An 18,969-nucleotide genomic window follows, 5' to 3' on the forward strand; every position below is an offset into this window, starting at 1 on the left:
CTGGACCATGAACGTCATCAACATATTAATGACATTCTTTACAGAAATAGAAAAAACAATCCTTGTTTCTATTGAACTGCAAAAGACTTTTAATAACCAAAGCAATCTAGAGCAAAAACAGCAAATCTAAAGGTATCACACTACCTTACTTTAAAATATACTATAAAGATCTAGTGACCAAAATAGGTTGATATTGGCATAAAATCAGACACATAGACCAATGGAACAGAATAGAAAGCCCAGAAAAAAATCTGCACATCTATAGCCAACTGATTTTCAAAAAAAGTTTCCAAGGACACACATTGGGAATAAGACAGTCTCTTCGATAAATGGTACTAGGGAACTGGATAGCCACATGAACAAAAATGAAACTAGATCCTTATCTTTCACCATATTCAAAAATCAACTAAAAATGATTGAAAGACTTGAATGTAAGACTTGAAACTAAGGAATTAGTAGGGGAAAACATTGGAGAAATACTTCATGACATTAGACTGGGGCAAAGATTTTTTGTTACTTTTTTATTTTTAAAAAGTACTATTTTCACAAGAGGATGGGTGTCAAGGAAAGATTTTTTGGCTATGACTCTACAAGCATAGGCAACAAAAGCAAAAATAGACAAATGGGATTAAATCAAACTAAAAACTCTACAGCAAAGGAAACATTCAGAGTGAACAGACAGCTACAGAATGGGAGAAATATTTGCAAACTATATATATGACAAGTAGTTAATATCCAGAATATATAAGAAACTGAAACAACTCAAGAGAAAAAATAAAAAGACCACCAAATAACCTGATTTAAAAATTGGCAAATGATCTGAAGATACACTCCTCAAAATAAGACAAATAGCCAAAAGTTATATGAAGAAATGCTCAACAGCACTAATAATCAGGGAAAAGCAAGTCAAAACCAAAATGAGATATTTCCTTATTCCAGTTAGAATGGCTACTGTCAAAGAGACAAAAGATTAAAATGCTGGCAAGAATGTGGAGAAAAAAGAACATTTACTCACTGTTGATGGAGATTTAAATTAGTACAGCCATTATGGAAAACAGTATGGAGGTTTCTCAAAAAATTAAAAATAAAACTACCATATTATTCAGCAACCCTATTACTGGGTATATATCCAAAGGAAAGGAAATCAGTATGTCAAGGAGATGTCGGCACTCCTAGGTTTATCGCAGCAGTATTCTCAGTAGCCAAGATATAGAATCAACCAAAGTGCCCATCAACAGATGAATGAATAGAGAAAATTTAGTATATATACATAACGAAACACTATTCAGCCATAAAAATGAATGAAATCCCATCATTTGTGGCAACATGGGTGAACTTGGAGGACATTATGTTAAGTGAAATAAGCCAGACCCTGAAGACGAATACCATATGATCTCATTCATATGAAGTAGCTAAAAAGTTGATCTCGTAGAAGTAGAAAATAGAATAGTGGTTACCAGATATTCATCCAGAAAAATGAAAACTTACATTCACAGAAAAAAACTATGCATAAATATTCATATCAGCTTTATTTATAATAATGTAAAACTGGAAATAATCAAAATATTCTACAATAGGTTAACAGTTAAATAAACTGTGGTACATCCACACCATGAAACACTACTCAGGAATGAAATGAACAAACTATTGGTAGATACAACCCCAAAAGGCTATATACTGTATAATTCCATTTATATAACCTTCTTAAAATGACAAAACTAAGCCAGGCATGGTGGCTCATGCCTGTAATCCCAGCACTTTGGGAGGCCAAAGCGGGCAGATCATCTGAGGTCAGGAGTTTGAGACCTGCCTGGGCAACATCGTGAAACCCCATCTCTACTAAAAATATAAAAATTAGTCGGGCATGGTGGCACACACTTGTAATCCCAGCTACTTGGGAGGCTGAGGCAGGAGAATCGCTTGAACCCGGGAGGTGGAGGTTGGAGTCAGCTGAGATCGCACTCCAGCCTCGGTGACAGAGTGTGACTCTATCTCAAAAAAAAAAAAATAAGAGTATAGAGATGGAGAACAAATTAGTAGTTTACAGAGTTTAGGGATGGAGGGTGCAGGGGGTTGAGTGTGACTATAAGGGAGTAGTAGCACAAGGGAGATCTTTGCAGTGACTGAAGAGTTTTGCATATTGATTGCTAATCTACACCTGTGATCAAATGACATAGAACTATACAAAAACATTGTGCCAATGTCAGTTTACTGGTTTTGATATTGTACTATAGTTATGCAAAATGTAACATTTAGGAGAAACTGAGTAAAAGGCACACAGGATTTCTTTACTATCTCTGCAATTTCCTGTTAATTTATATTTCAAAATAAAAAGTTAATAAATAATCAAAGAAAGACAAAGTCAGAGGCTTATGTGTTTGGTGAGACAGTGTTCCCTGATGCAAGGAGCAATGGATTTGGAGTCAGATGAACCAAGACCCAGTTTCTGCTCCCCATGCCTTACCAGCTGTGTGCCCTTAAGAAAGTCAGTTAACCTTTCTGAGCTTCAGTTTTCTATTTCATAGAATGGTCCTTATCGATTTTCTAGCTACAAACATTAGCTATTTGTATACCACCTTATAAACAATTTTTGCCATATTCTCTATAGCCTGTTATATTGTGTACTTAATATTTCTTAGAGGCCAGGCACGATGACTCACGCCTGTAATCACAGCAGTTTGGGAGGTCAAGACGGGAGGATCATATGAGGTCAGGAGTTCGAGACCAGCCTAGCCAACATGGTAAAACCCCGTCTCTACTAAAAATAGAAAAATTAGCCAGGTGTGGTGGCACATGACTATAATCCCAGCTACATGGGAGGCTGAGGCAGGAGAATTGCTTGAACCCGGGAAGCGGAGCTTGCAGTGAGTCGAGATTGCCCACTGCACTCCAGCCTGGGCGACAGAGCAAGACTCTGTCTCATAAAGATATATATATATTCCTTATAGAGATCAACACAGTCCATTTACTTAAATCCATACCAAGCCCAAATCCTGAGTGATGTTATATATAAAACCACGACATCAAGGACTAGTGAATTTTTTCTCAAATGAGCATTAAAGTAAATAACTATTAAAAACATATACTTTTTTGTGCTGCCTAAATGATCACACATACTATCAATGGTATGGACCACATATTTCAGGAAACATTAGTTTAGCCCAAATACTTTACTTTTTAGATAGAGAACATGATGTCTCATAGACAGAAATAAACTTTCAGATTTGAAAGATCACTTAAGATGTAAACTACAATTTCTCATCACATTTTAAATAAATTCCAGAGTCCTTAACGAGGGCCTATTGGATCTGATAGGATGTAGCTGTGCCTGCCTCTATGATTTCCGTTTCTTCTATCTGTTCTCTTGCTCCCACTACTCCAACCACACTTGACCTCTTGCTCTTCCCCGCATACCAAACACTTTTTTGCCTCAGGGGCTTTGCTCTTGCTGTTCTCTCTGCCTGGAAGATTCTAGATATCTATGTGGTTCAATTCCTAGTACATTCAGGTTCTGCCCTATGCCACTTCCTCAATGAGTCCTTACTTGACCCTCCTGCTCAAAATAGCCACACACACATATAACATATTATTCTCTATTCCCCTTACTGTGCACTCAATCCTGTGTGCCTAACACACACACACACTCACACTCACACATAAACATGTATATTATTCTGTTCCCCTTACTCTGCACTCAAACCTGTGTGTCACACACACACTCACACATACACGTATATCATAATATTCTCTATTCCCCTTATACTGCACTCAATCCTATGTGCCTTACACATACACACCCCCACAGATGTATATCAATATTCTCTATTCCTCTTACTCTACACTCAATCCTGTGGCTTTCACACGCACACCCACACACACATATTATCATACACACACACACAAGTATATTATTCTCTATTCTCCTTTCCCTATTTTTCTTTATAGCACTTATCACCAACTGACACTATATGTTGTCCCTCTCCCTAATTAGAATGGCCGGACTTTGCTTTCTTCTCTTAAGCTCAGTGCCTAGAATTGTGCCAGTGCACAGACCCACATGCAGCCAATTCAGCCATCCTCCCTGCAGAATCTGAGGGGAGTGGTCATGTCGTCTCAGTTTGCAGCTTTAAAACAGCAGGAGCCACCAGCTAGCTCCTCCAGGCAGTCTAACCATTTTCCAGATGGTTCCCATCTTCAGAGGTCTTTCTGATGAGTTTCAAAACTTGTGCCCTTGCAGTTTCCACTCAGGCCTATTAGTTCTGCCCTGTGGGCCTACACAGAACATGCCTTTCAGATACTTGAAGACAGCAATTATGACTCTCTCCAGCTGTTTACTGCTTTTCAAGTTAAACAGACCTCTCCTTCCATCATTGCTCAGGCATAATCCTCTGGGATGACAGAAAGAACATGTTATCTGGGGACAGGTAACCCAGATCTGAATCCAGACCTCACTCATAGTCACTGTGTAACCCTGAGCACATCACACCTGCCTAACAGGGCTCCTGTGAGGATTCCAGGGGGTCATATATATAAAGTGCTTAGCATAGTTGCTGCCTGACAGTGAAAGTTCAGTGGATGACATTGATGTTCATTGCTTTCCTGAAGAAAGTTCTGTCCAAATCCTAAAAGCAAAACAAATTTCCTGAACCCCATCAGGTCCGCTGCCTGCATGTAGAAAGAGGAGAGTAAAACCGATGCACACTGGACTCACCCAAAGGCGGAAAAGGACAAGGAACCCAAAAAGGAAGATCCAGTGGGCCCACAGGCAGCCCTCCTAATGGAACCTGGGCAGTGCCTTCTTCTTTTTGTTGGAAAAACAGCAAGAAATATTTTTTGCTTTGTTGTTTGAGGCTGGAGTCCAAGAAAGACCCAGAAATGGTTGATATGAAGGATTTGGAGCAGGAAAATAGGATACAAATTCAGAGTTAAGAGCTGGACAACGAGTTGGGTTATGAGGGCTTCCACCCCAGTCCGTTTCTTTCTTGCTCATGGTAGGACCCTAGACAATTCTTTTCCACTCTCAGCCTGCATTTTCTTAGCTGGGAAATGCCAATTCTAAGAGCTACTGGGATACAATTATATGCCATATGTGCGTTCACTCACTCAGTGCTTTTCAACACATGTTCACTGTATGCTCTGGGTGTACCAAAATGACAGCCTGTTCCTAACCTCAGGGGTCTCACTGTCTATTAAAAGTTTCCCTTAGGGTATCATTCTGAATGGGAGGAGGAACTAGAAAAACACTCAGTTCCAGTGTGTCATGATAAACACACAGAGAAAAAGAAAACAGCAGCTGTGAGAATGTAGGGGAGGGGGATAAATTCTGAAGGAGAGGGACAGGAAAGGCTTCTTGGAGAAGGGATCTCTTCTCTGGCCAGTGCAACAGCCTTGGGGAGGACTTGTACTTCCTCTGCTAGTGCCTTTCACCATCCCCAAGGATATCTAGAGCAGGACCCTGAACACCGGATAATCAGTTTATACTGCTGAGTGGCAGGCTGATGTTCTGGGTGGTGTAACATTCTGCCCTTCTCTAATTTTTTGTCTGTGAGTCAGCCTTACCTAGGTCAATAAAATGCTGAGTGCACACCCAGCTTCCCCAGCACACTCAGAATGCTGCCAGATCATTTCTCACCCCTCTCAGGAGACATTAAACTCTCTGTCCTGGCCTTAGTTGTCCTTGTGGTCCTGGCTCAGACTGCCTCAGGTAAACAGAACCATGGAGAGAAGGGAAAAGGGAGTAAGGATGGGGTCCTAACCACAGAATCACTGGAACATTGAACATGTGTGGAAGCGAGGAGAGCCCACAGGGATGGCTGAGATCTGATGAAAGGCTTATAATGAATATGCTCCCATAAGAAGGGCAGCCTGTCAGGCCTGACCATGGTGGTGGTTCTCATTAGGGAACCTGGAGAATATCCGCAGAGGCCAAGGTGTTTTATATGAAGTCCCTTCCATATGCAGAAGCAACCCCAACATCTCTAGTATCCTGAATGCCTCTGGCCCATATGTCAACAGTCTCATCCTGTGAGTCTCTAGCTTCAACCCCACTTTCAGTTGATACTACCTCTTGTAATAATCAGTCTCATTACTTCACTTCTCCACTGTTGTTGGGCTTTGAGTGCTCTTTTTTTTTTTTTTTTTTTTTTTTTTTTTTTTATTATTATTATACTTTAAGTTTTAGGGTACATGTGCACATTGTGCAGGTTAGTTACATATGTATACATGTGCCATGCTGGTGCGCTGCACCCATTAACTCGTCCTCTAGCATTAGGTATATCTCCCAATGCTATCCCTCCCCCCTCCCCCCTCCCCACCACAGTCCCCAGAGTATGATATTCCCCTTCCTGTGTCCATGTGATCTCACTGTTCAATTCCCACCTATGAGTGAGAATATGCGGTGTTTGGTTTTTTGTTCTTGCGATAGTTTACTGAGAATGATGGTTTCCAATTTCATCCATGTCCCTACAAAGGATATGAACTCATCATTTTTTATGGCTGCATAGTATTCCATGGTGTATATGTGCCACATTTTCTTAATCCAGTCTATCATTGTTGGACATTTGGGTTGGTTCCAAGTCTTTGCTATTGTGAATAATGCCGCAATAAACATACGTGTGCATGTGTCTTTATAGCAGCATGATTTATAGTCCTTTTAAAGCAGGCAGAAGAGGCAACTTGCTCTTGTCTTGGAATATATGGTGAAAAATTTGTAAGTTGATGTTTGATATCTACAGGTTTATAAAAACAGGCTCACAGTATGGAGCTGGGGTTACAGCAGAAGATTTTGGCTTTCAAGTTGAACATGCTCAAAGCTCTCTAACAGTATAAACAGGCATCATGGCCAGGTGGTGAATAACTTTCTAATGGAAATGTTTTCCCCTTAGGCTTCCCAGGGGCTCTAAAGTTGATGATTTTTAATTCTGTGATTTCCTTTGGGTTGTTGCTGTTGGAAGTCACATCCTCTCTTGGAGCAGCTATTCAAGCTGAAAGCCTTTGCCAATCACTCAGTTGTTCTAGAAGCAAAAGATGGTTATTCTGGGCTAACCCTGAGTTGGTTTGAGCATGCCTTATATTCCAGCGAGGGCAAGTAGAATAGAGGGAGTTGCAGATGCAAGAGACATTTTGGAGAAAGAATCTACATATTGACTTATGAAATACTGGAAGAGAAAAGTGAGAGTCAATGTGACTGATTTTTTTCAGTCTGAACATTCTGGTAAAAGACAGAGAATTAGGAATTATCTCGCAGAAGAAGAGTTTGGGGAAAAGACAAGTGGAAAGAATCTGTAGTTTAGATTAAGATATAATGATCCCTCAAATGAATCCAATGTGCTGAGAAAACTGGGTTTGCAGTCTGCATTGACTTAGAGTCACAGAAAATAAATCAGAGAAGGGCACAGTGTTAAACCCTCCCTGCACCCGCCCCCCAACACACACACACACAAACACAACTTCAGCCTGCAGCTCAGAAATGTAAATTGGTCATCCATTGTTCAGGGTCTTGCTTTAAACAACCCCTGGGGCAAGCACCCCTAGAACAAACAATGCCTGGCACATAGTAGATGCTCAACAAATTGTGGTTAGATGAATAATGAATGGAGAGAGGAAAAAAAAGATAATTGAAGGCTTAGTCCCACTCCCTGGCAAGCATCTAGATTTAGAGAGGAAGTAGAACCAGATTTAGTGAGACTGTGAAAAATGACAGAGAAGAAAGTATCATAAGCATAGGAATAAAATTCAATTAGAGCTGATTAGAGGAAGGAAGTTAACTACTCCTAGTCATTAAACATGCACAAATTTATAACATTCCCATGAATGCCTTTAAGTGTCAAAATCAATGTTTCACTCTAACCATTATTACTATTACCAACATCCTTTGTTTAATTGTATTTACTTTTCAAATGTATTTATATATTCATGTCTTTGCTTATTTTGATAGATGGATGGATCAGAAGGTGCTATTATGGAACTGGCAGATGCAGGAAATCATGCAAAGAAATTGAGAGGAAGAAAGAAAAATGTGGGGAAAAACATATTTGCTGTGTCCCTAAAGAAAAGGATAAACTATCACACATTCATGACCAAAAAGAGACAAGTGAGTTATATATCTAGTTGCTACTCCTAATTCAGAATTTTAAGTCATTATAATGAGTCAATGAAATGGCTATCGGGGGCACCTGCATTTTCCTAGATCTCTGTCAAGTCTTCACAGGGCCCGTTAGAAAAACAAGCTCATTCCTGCTATCAATATATCTCTCTAGCCTGCTGTAGCCCAACAACGCTCTAAGCCGTCCCTGGATATGACTAATAATAGTGGTTTTCAAGGTAAGAAAATTTTATAGGATCTAGATCTTGAATTCCTAAACCTCTGACCAGGTCCCTGAATGTAGAAGTTTACCAGGTTAACGCAAATTGGACCTTAGCTACAGATTCTTACCTAATGTCTCATCCTGGAGAGTTGCAATAAAACAGAGTAATCCAGAAAGTGTCCTTTTCTGTCTTTAGCTCAAAATTTAGCTCAAGGCTCTGCCGTATGGTCTTACTCTTGGAACTTATCCCTTACCCCAAATTCCTAGGCACCTTTGGCTGTCCAAAGATTGGCATGCCCTCTGAGCAGGAGGAAACTATTCCTGCTCCCAAGCAAATGGAAGAGGAAAATAAAAGGCCCAACATTTAGTGAGAACTTATTATGTGCAAGGTCTTGTCCTAAGCACTTTACTTCATTTTGTCCCAACAACAGCTCCAGGAGATAGGAACTAGTGTGCCCCTTCGCCAGAAGAGGAAACTAAGTCACAGAGAGTTTAAGTGACTTGCCCTAAATGGCACAGATAGCTAGTTCAGTAACAGGACTTTGAACCTGCAATGCCTGGCTTCAGGTACCGTGCTTCCCCATAGTGGAAAGAGATTGCTGCATTACGAAAAGCTTCACTTTACCCTTCCCACACAGAACCAACCTCTTTAATAGGGAAGGTGTGGTGAAGAAAGAGCTTTGTGTGCCCTCTTGTGGTTAAAATGTGTAAAGAACCCAGTCCCAGCAGGTTCATCCAGGTTCAAATAAAGGTTATCCTAGGTTGCACTCGGCTAGCAAGAAATGGCTCCGGCTTTACAGAGAGTTGCAGCTCAGGGGCCAATGCCAATCACATCTGAAGTTGAACAGTATCCATACTTTCTGTTGACACAACGATCTGGAGGACACAGTCCAAAGGCAAGGTACAGCAATCATCACAATAATGGCAGCCACTAACCCTTCAGCCCAGTTCCCAAAGTACTTCCTGTCAGTTCTCTCATTTCCCCCCACTAGAATACTATGAGGCATCTTCAAAATGGAAGCATTGGTCTGGACTATAAACTCCATATACCTTTCAAGCTTTAAGGCCTTCTTCATTCTTTACATTATGGTGAAAATTATGCACTCTCTACCTATGACTGCAGAAGATGCCACCTTAGAGAGCAAAGACATGGAAGATGAAGAGAGAGACTGGGAAATAGGAAATGTATACCTCAATCTGGGTACTCAAACCATAACCCCAAAATACACCTTCTGTTCCTCCTTGCTTCCCCATACGCATATATCATGTTAGCCACGCAGACTTTCCAAGTCTGCTTCTATAGCACCTGCTCTTCATCTCTGCCTCTAGTCTTCCAGTTCAGCCATCATCTTTCCTTGTCCATTGCTGTGGAATGAATTTTGTGCCCCACCCCCCCAAAAATTGTGTGTTGAAGTCAGAACCTCCAGTGCTTCAAAATGTGACTGCATTTGGAGACAGAGTCTTGAAAGAGGTGACTAAGTTTAAATGAAGTCATTAGGACAGATACAAATTCGATCGGACTACTGTTCTTATAAGAAGAAATTAGGACAGAATTATTTTACAAATAATTATGACCCACAGCAAGAAGACCACGTTAAGATCCAAGGAGATCATGACCATCTACAAGTCAAAGAGAGAAGACTCAGAAGAAATCAACCCTACTGACACCTTGATCTCAGATTTTTAGCCTCCTGAATTGTGAGAAAATAAATTTGTATTGTTTAAGCCACCTGATCTGCGATACTTTGTTGTGACAGCCCTGGCAGACTGATACAGACATACCATAACATCAGCATCCTAGTCATCTCTTTTTCTCTCATTAGGACTTCGACTCACTCCAGGCTTTTCATACAGTTGCCAGAAGAACATCTCTACAATCCAAATATGAAACTTTTTTCTTTCCAAATTGTCCAAAAGCTACATAACCCTTTCAGGAAACAATTCTCAACTCCCTTTATGATAATCCCTGCCTGCCTCAGTAGTTTTATATCCAGTTTCTCCTCCCTTTCAATTCCTACCGTGGACCTCCCAAAACAACCTTATTCTTGGAAATTAATTAATCTAATTTCTTGCCCTTCTTTTTATAGACTGCCCCTTCTGCCTGAAAGTTTCTTATTGCAAACAAGATTACTCCATCCCCCTCTGAAAAGAGGTTAAGTGGGGAAGAAAAGTCATCCTAAGAATATTTATTAATTTAAAAACTCATTGGTGAAATAAGTCTCCAATCAAACATCCCAGTTTCTTAGAATCTGTGCCTCTCCCAAACCCAGCAGGTCAATGTCTTCCATGGACTAATTGTGAACATGCAAAAATGCATGGCAAATTGTTGTCAAGTGACAACAATTTAAACCTTCTTGAATATGCGGGATTTTCTCTAGATATTGATAGTCATGTTATAAAATTAAACTGTTAATATGCAAAGTCATTAATAAATGAGGATCAGTAAGAATTACATTAGTTGAAAATTAAAAAGAAAATTGACAAGAATGATGATATAAGAAGTAATTTTTTAAAACACTTCTTAACTAACAAAGCATAAGGAAAAGCCCAGAGAAAAACTGATTGGAACCTAGAATATTTTTGCAAATAACTGTGATTGTGCTACATTTTAAAAAGGCAAACCTACAGTAAAGTATTTTTTTTATTTTCATGCTTCTAACTAGAATTATTTTCATTTTGGTCAAAAAACTCCACTTATAAAGAATATTATAAGTGATAACTCTTTGGTACATCTAAATGAATATTGACTATAAAAAACAATTATAATAATGTCTTAGGGCATTATAATATTTATATAATTAATATGCATAACAATAATAGCATAAAAGGTTGAATAGAGGTTAATGGACAACTAATATTTTGTTGATTTCCAGACACATTGTATAAAATATTGTAGAGCTTCCAATGATATTATCTTCATCCAGAGAGGGTCCACCCTTTCCCTTGGTAGGCTGATATAGTAGAATTTAGTTGCTACAATTCAATCATAAAGCAAACTGATTCAAAGTTAGCTTCTAGTTTTGATAAGGCATTGTCTACCTCTTGATCTTTTGTCTGTGTAGCCATGCCTTCTACATATAGAACCAGCTTATACTCATTTCAGAAGCATTAACTCCCTAGCATTGAATATCTCATAAAACTCATACTTATCCAGTAAGTTTTTAGATGTAATATGTGGTTGTACTTAAGAGCCTATTCTTTGGAGCCAGAAACTTTTTTTTATTATTATACTTTAAGTTACACGGTACATGTACACAACGTGCAGTTTTGTTACATATGTATACATGTGCCATGTTGGTGTGCTGCACCCATTAACTGGTCATTTACATTAGGTATTTCTCCTAATGCTATCCCTCCCCCCTCCCCCCACCCCATGACAGGCCCCGGTGTGTGATATTCCCTACCCTGTGTCCAAGTGTTCTTATTGTTCAATTCCCACCTATGAGTGAGAACATGCAATGTTTGGTTTTCTATCCTTGCAATAGTTTGCTGAGAATGATGGTTTCCACCTTCATCTATGTCCCTATAAAGGACATGAACTCATCCTTTTTTATGGCTGCATAGTATTCCACGGTGTATATGTACCACATTTTCTTAATACAGTCTATCATTGATGGACATTTGGGTTGCTTCCAAGTCTCTGCTGTTGTGAATAGTGCCGCAATAAGCATACGTGTGCATGTGTCTTTATAGTAGCATGATTTATAATCCTTTGGGTATATACCCAGTAATGGTATGGCTGGGTCAAATGGTATTTCTAGTTCTAGATCCCTGAAGAATCGCCACACTACCTTCTACAATGATTGAACTAGTTTACAGTCCCCCCAACAGTGTAAAAGTGTTCCTGTTTCTCCACATCCTCTCCAGCACCTGTTGTTTCCTGACTTTTTAATGATTACCATTCTAACTGGTGTGAGATGGTATCTCATTGTGGTTTTGATTTGTATTTCTCTGATGGCCAGTGATGATGAGCCTTTTTCCATGTGTTTTTTGGCTGCATAAATGTCTTCTTTTGAGAAGTGTCTGTTCATATCCTTCGCCCACTTTTTGATGGGGTTGTTTGATTTTTTCTTGTACATTTGTTTAAGTTCTTTGTAGATTCTAGATATTAGCCCTTTGTCAGATGGGTAGATTGCAAAAACTTTCTCCCATTCTGTAGGTTGCCTGTTCACTCTGATGGTAGTTTCTTTTGCTGTGCAGAAGCTCTTAGTTTAATTAGATCCCATTTGTCTATTTTGGCTTCTGTTGCCATTGTTTTTGGTGTTTTAGTCATGAAGTCCTTGCCCATGACTATGTCTTGAATGGTATTGCCTAGGTTTTCTTCTAGGGTTTTTATGGTTTTAGATCTAACATTTAAGTCTTTAATCCATCTTGAATTAATTTTTGTATAAGGTGTAAGGAAGGGATCCAGTTTCAGCTTTCTACATATGGCTAGCCAGTTTTCCCGGCACCATTTATTAAATAGGGAATCCTTTCCCCATTTCCTGTTTTTGTCAGGTTTGTCAAAGATCAGATGGTTGCAGATGTGTGGAATTATTTCTGAGGGCTCTGTTCTGTTCCATTGGTCTATGTCTCTGTTTTGGTACCAGTACCATCCTGTTTTGGTTACTGTAGCCTTGTAGTATAGTTTGAAGTCAAGTAGCATGATGCCTCCAGTTTTGTTCTTTTGGCTTAGGATTGTCTTGGCAATGTGGTCTCTTTTTTGGTTCCATATGAACTTTAAAGTAGTTTTTTCCAATTCTGTGAAGAAAGTCATTGGTAGCTTGATGGGGATGGCACTGGATCTATAAATTACCTTGGGCAGTATGGCCATTTTCACGATATTGATTCTTCCTGTCCATGAGCATGGAATGTTCTTCCATTTGTTTGTGTCCTCTTTTATTTTTTGAGCAGTGGTTTGTAGTTCTCCTTGAAGAGGTCCTTCACATCCCTTGTAAGTTGGATTCCTAGGTATTTTATTCTCTTTGAAGCAATTGTGAATGGGAGTTCACTCATGATTTGGCTGTCTGTCTGTTATTGGTGTATAAGAATGCTTGTGATTTTTGCACATTGATTTTGTATCCTGAGACTTTGCTGAAGTTGCTTATCAGCTTAAGGGGATTTTGGGCTGAGATGATGGTGTTTTCCAAATATACAATCATGTCATCTGCAAACAGGGACAATTTGACTTCCTCTTTTCCTAATTGAATACCCTTTATTTCTTTCTCCTGCCTGATTGCCCTGGCCAGAACTTCCAACACTATGTTGAATAGGAGTGGTGAGAGAGGGCATCCCTGTCTTGTGCCAGTTTTCAAAGGGAATGCTTCCAGTTTTTGCCCATTCAGTATGATATTGGCTGTGGGTTTGTCATAAATGGCTCTTATTATACATCCCATCAATACCTAGTTTATTGACAGTTTTTAGCATGAAGGGCTGTTGAATTTTGTCAAAGGCCTTTTCTGCATCTATTCAGATAATCATGTGTTTTTTTGTCTTTGATTCTGTTTATATGATGGATTACGTTTATTGATTTGCATATGTTGAACCAGCCTTGCATCCTAGGGATGAAGCCCACTTGACCATGGTGGATAAGCTTTTTGATGTGCTGCTGGATTTGGTTTGCCAGTATTTTATTGAGGATTTTGGCATCAATGTTCATCAGGGATATTGGTCTAAAATTCTCTTTTTTTCTTGTTGTGTTTCTGCCAGGCTTTGGTATTAGGATGATGCTGGCCTCATAAAATGAGTTAGGGATGATTCCTTCTTTTTCTTTTTATTGGAATAGTTTCAGAAGGAATGGTACCAGCTCCTCTTTGTACCTCTGGTAGAATTCAGCTGTGAATCCATCTGGTCCTGGACTTTTTTTTGGTTGGTAGGCTATTAATTATTCCTGAATTTCAGAGCCTGTTATTGGTCTATTCAGGGATTCAACTTCTTCCTGGTTTAGTCTTGGGATGGTGTATGTGTCCAGGGATTTATCCATTTCTTCTAGATTTTACAGTTTATTTGCATAGAGGGGTTTATAGTATTCTCTGATGGTAGTTTGTATTTCTGTGGGATCAGTGGTGATATCCTCTTCATCATTTTTTATTGCATCTATTTGATTCTTCTCTCTTTTCTTCTTTATTAGTCTTGCTAGCTGTCTATCAATTATGTTGATCTTTTCAAAAAACCAGCTCCAGGATTCATTGATTTTTTTGAAGAGTTTTTGTGCCTCTATCTCCTTCAGTTCTGCTCTGATCTTAGTTATTTCTTGCCTTCGGCTAGCCTTTGAATATGTTGGCTCTTGCTTCTCTAGTTCTTTTAATTGTGATATTAGGGTGTCGATTTTAGATCTTTCCTGCTTCCTCTTGTGGGCATTTAGTGCTACAAATTTCCCTCTACACACTTCTTTAAATGTGTCCCAGAGATTCTGGTGTATTATGTCTTTGTTTGCATTGGTTTCAAAGAACATCTTTATTTCTGCCTTCATTTCATTATTTACCCAGTAGTCATTCAGGAGCAGGTTGCTCAGTTTCTATGTAGTTGTGCAGTTTTGAGTGAGTTTCTTAATCCTGAGTTCTAATTTGATTGCACTGCGGTCTGAGAGACAATTTGTTATGATTTCTGTTTTTTTACATTTGCTGAGGAGTGCTTTACTTCCAACTGTGTGGTCAATTTTGGAACAAGTGCGATGTGGTGCTGAGAAGAATGTATATTCTGTTGACTTGGGGTGGAGAGTTCTGTAGATGTCTATTAGGTCCGCTTGGTACAGAGCTGAGTTCAAGTCCTGGATATCCTTGTTAACTTTCTGTTTTGTTGATCTGTCTAATGTTGACAGTGGGGTGTTAAAGTCTCCCGTTATTATTGTGTGGGAGTCTAAGTCTCTTTGTAGGTCTCTAAGAACTTGCTTTATGAATCTGGGTGCTCCTGTATTGGGTGCATATATATTTAGGATAGTTAGCTCTTCTTGTTGAATTGATCCCTTTACCATTATGTAATGGCCTTCTTTGTCTCTTTTGATCTTTGTTGGTTTAAAGTCTGTTTTATCAGAAACTAGGATTGCAACCCCTGCTTTTTTTTGTTTTCCATTTGCTTGGTAGATCTTCCTCCATCCCTTTGAGTCTATCTATGTCTCTGCACGTCAGATGGGTCTCCTGAATACAGCAAACTGATGGGTCTTGACTCTTTATCCAATTTGCCAGTCTGTGTCTTTTAATTGGAGCATTTAGCCCATTTACATTTAAGGTTAATATTGTTATGTGTGAATTTGATCCTGTTGTTATGATGTTAGCTGGTTATTTTGCTCATTAGTTGATGCAGTTTCTTCCTAGTATCGATGGTTTTTACAATTTGGCATGTTTTTGCAGTGGCTCGTACTGGTTTTTCCTTTCCATGTTTATTGCTTCCTTCAGGAGCTCCTGTGAGGCAGGTCTGGTGGTGACAAAATCATTCAGCATTTGCTTGTCTGTAAAGGATTTTATTTCTCCTTCACTTATGCTTTAGTTTGGCTGGATATGAAATTCTGGTTGAAAATTCTTTCTTTAAGCATGTTGAATATTGGCCCCACTCTCTTCTGGCTTGTAGAGTTTCTGCTGAGAGATCAGCTGTTAGTCTGATGGGCTTCCCTTTGTGGGTAACCCGACCTTTCTCTCTGGCTGCCCTTAACATTTTTTCCTTCATTTCAGCCTTGGTGAATCTGACAATTATGTGTCTTGGGGTTGCTCTTCTCGAGGAGTGTCTTTCCGGTGTTCTCTGTATTTCCTGAATTTGAATGTTGGCCTGCCTTGCTAGGTTGGGGCAGTTCTCCTGGATAATATCCTGCAGAGTGTTTTCCAACTTGGTTCCATTCTCCCTGTAACTTTCAGGTACACCAGTGAAATGTAAATTTGGTCTTTTCACATAGTCTCATATTTCTTGGAGGCTTTGTTCATTTCTTTTTACTCTTTTTTCTCTAAACTTCTCTTCTCGCTTCATTTCATTCATTTGATCTTCAATCACTGATACCCTTTCTTCCACTTGATCGAATTGGCTACTGAAGCTTGTGCATGCGTCACGTAGTTCTCGTGCCATGGTTTTCAGCTCCATCAGATCATTTAAGATCTTCTCTATACTGTTTATTCTAGTTAGCCATTCATCTAATCTTTTTTCAAGGTTTTTAGCTTCCTTAAGATGGGTTCGAACATCATCCTTTAGCTCGGAGAAGTTTGTTATTACCAATCTTCTGAAGCCTACTTCTATCAGCTCGTCAGTCATTCTCCATCCAGCTTTGTTCCATTGCTGGTGAGGAGCTGCAATCCTTTGGAAGAGAAGAGGTGCTCTGGTTTTTAGAATTTTCAGTTTTTCTGCTCTGGTTTCTCCCCATCATTGTGGTTTTATCTACCTTTGGTCTTTGATGATGGTGACGTACAGATGGGGTTTTGGTATGCATGTCCTTTTGTTGATGTTGATACTATTCCTTTCCGTTTGTTAGTTTTCCTTCTTAACAGTCAGGACCCTCAGCTGCAGGTCTGTTAGAGTTTGCTGGAGGTCCACTCCAGACCCTGTTTGCCTAGGTGTCACCAGTGGTGGCTGCAAAACAGCAAATATTGCAGAACAGCAAACGTTGCTGCCTGATCCTTCCTCTGGAAGCTTCATCTCAGAGGGGCACCCGGCTGTATGAGGTGTCAGTCGGCCCCTACTGGTAGGTGTCTCCCAGTTAGGCTACTCAGGGGTCAGGGACCCACTTGAGGGGGCAGTCTGTCTGTTCTCAGATCTCAAACTCCATCCTGGGAGAACCACTGCTGTCTTCAAAACTGAGTTGGAAATGCAGAAATCACCTGTCTTCTGTGTCGCTCACACTGGGACCTGTAGACTGGATCTGTTCCTATTTGATCATCTTGGAATGATCCCCTGGAGCCAGAAAAGTTTATTCCACTTCCCTGTTCTGCCACTCTTTTGGGGAGGACATCAAAACTTTCTGAGCATCAGATTCTTTTTCCATAAAGTGGATATTATTTAATACTACCTTTCTCAGTATATTGTAAGGTCAAAATAAGATAAAGTACACAACCATTTACTATGTTACCATGTTCTTTATATGTAACATATGTAAATAAGTTATTGTGTTTATAAGAATAAGAATAGGAGATACAATGAAATTTGGGGACTTAAGGGGAAGAGTGAGAAGGGGGCGAGGGATAAAACACTACAAATAAAGTACAGGGTATACTGCTCGGGTGACTGGTGCACCAAAATCTCACAAAACACCACTAAATAACTTACTCATGGAACCAAATACCACCTGTACTCCAGTAACCTATGGAAAAAAAAAGAATAGGAATAGGAGATACCAGCCTTCATACCCTACCAAAAAAGATCTCTCTCTCTTTCTCTCTTTCTCTATCTATCCAGCTAGCTATCCTCAAAATCAAAATAGCCCTGAGATAGCTCAAGGGCCCATTAAACATTTAAAAATCTGTAGCAACACAGTGGACCAAAAACAAACAAACAAAATGGAGAACATCCACAAAGAAAGGATTGCTAGTGAGGTCAGCATATCTGAGACTATAGGAGACAGTTAGAAACAAAGAAGAAAGGCAGAGTGTCAGTTATGCAGTGTAAACCACTATGGTCCCAGTGGCCTACTCTGAAGAAGACAACAGCATCATTTGCCACAAAGGTTAACAATAGTCATTCCCACTGGGGAACCTTTGAGAGATGCAGCTGCACAACCCTCCTTCCTCCAAGAAGCACTACTGCTGAACTGCTTTGGGAAAGAAGCCACCATCACTGTCAATCCCCATGTGCACTGATCCCCATGAGAATTTGGGCTCTGGGGCTGCACCTCACACACACACATCTCAGACCCTGAAGTCATCACTATAGCAAGCTAGTTTGTACTCCAGGCCCTGAAGCTATGTTCTCTCCAGACACCAGTTCAACTGCCATAGACAGCTAGCTCCACTGCAAGCCCAGAGCCCCTGCAACCCTGCCTATGCTCTCCTTCTTGGTCCCCTGACTGCTTCACAAGTATCACACTTTAGATTGTTACTAATGAGGCAGTTGGGGTGCCTGTGCCCTGGGTGCCAGTGTCATTACCACTCCAGATCTCAGAGCCATAGTCTCTCCAAACATACCTGTGCTGCAGGCCTCAGCAACATGGCCACTCCATGGGTGCCACTCATCAAACACCAGTGCCACCAGCACTACAAGCAAGCCACAAGACAGATTCAGTGTCAAGAGGGATTCATGCAGCCACAATTTCCCTAGTGGGAGAAAAAGAGATACAGAAGACCTTAGCAGCCAACACCATCAAAGACCTCAGCAATCCTCACTGCCACTGCTGGCATCCACAGTATTGGTCACTAAGGATTCCTGCAATTTTAATCAACACCAGCATCAGTAGACAGAGCTGCACAGACATTACACCACTGTACCTTCAGTGATGCCAGAACAGTTACCCTTCACTCAGAAAGCACCCTTGCACTCCCCTCCTTCCATAGAGGCAGGTCTTTCCACACCAGAATTAACCTGTAAAGTCTGAAAAAGGTGATTGCTCCATCAAATATGATGACATTAACATAAGAAACATTTAAAAACCAACGACACATAATAACAAAGAATATGATAATTTCCTAGTACCTGGTCCCCTAAAGAAATGGAAATATACAAACTGTGTGACAAAGAAATCAAAATAATTGTTTTAAAGAAGCTAAGCAGGCTG

At 40.0% G+C, this 18,969-nt stretch overlaps 1 protein-coding gene across 1 annotated transcript; it reads left to right on the top strand.

Moving 5' to 3' along the window:
* Positions 1 to 5,610: 5,610 nt before the first annotated feature.
* Positions 5,611 to 8,109, top strand: DEFB115 (defensin beta 115). Its single transcript, XM_016937407.1, has 2 exons — positions 5,611 to 5,704; positions 7,937 to 8,109. The coding sequence occupies exons 1-2, from the start codon at positions 5,611 to 5,613 to the stop codon at positions 8,107 to 8,109; spliced, it is 267 nt and encodes an 88-aa protein (XP_016792896.1).
* Positions 8,110 to 18,969: the final 10,860 nt, after the last annotated feature.

Source organism: Pan troglodytes, chromosome 21 (genome assembly GCF_028858775.2).
Source record: "Pan troglodytes isolate AG18354 chromosome 21, NHGRI_mPanTro3-v2.0_pri, whole genome shotgun sequence".
Classification (NCBI taxonomy): Eukaryota; Metazoa; Chordata; class Mammalia; order Primates; family Hominidae; genus Pan; species Pan troglodytes.

Bases quoted from the DNA above. Each gene is read 5' to 3' on its own strand.
- DEFB115 (XM_016937407.1), top strand. From the start codon at position 5,611: ATGCTGCCAGATCATTTCTCACCCCTCTCAGGAGACATTAAACTCTCT. The intron at 5,705-7,936 runs GTAAACAGAACC...TTATTTTGATAG, and splicing joins CCTGGCTCAGACTGCCTCAG to ATGGATGGATCAGAAGGTGC.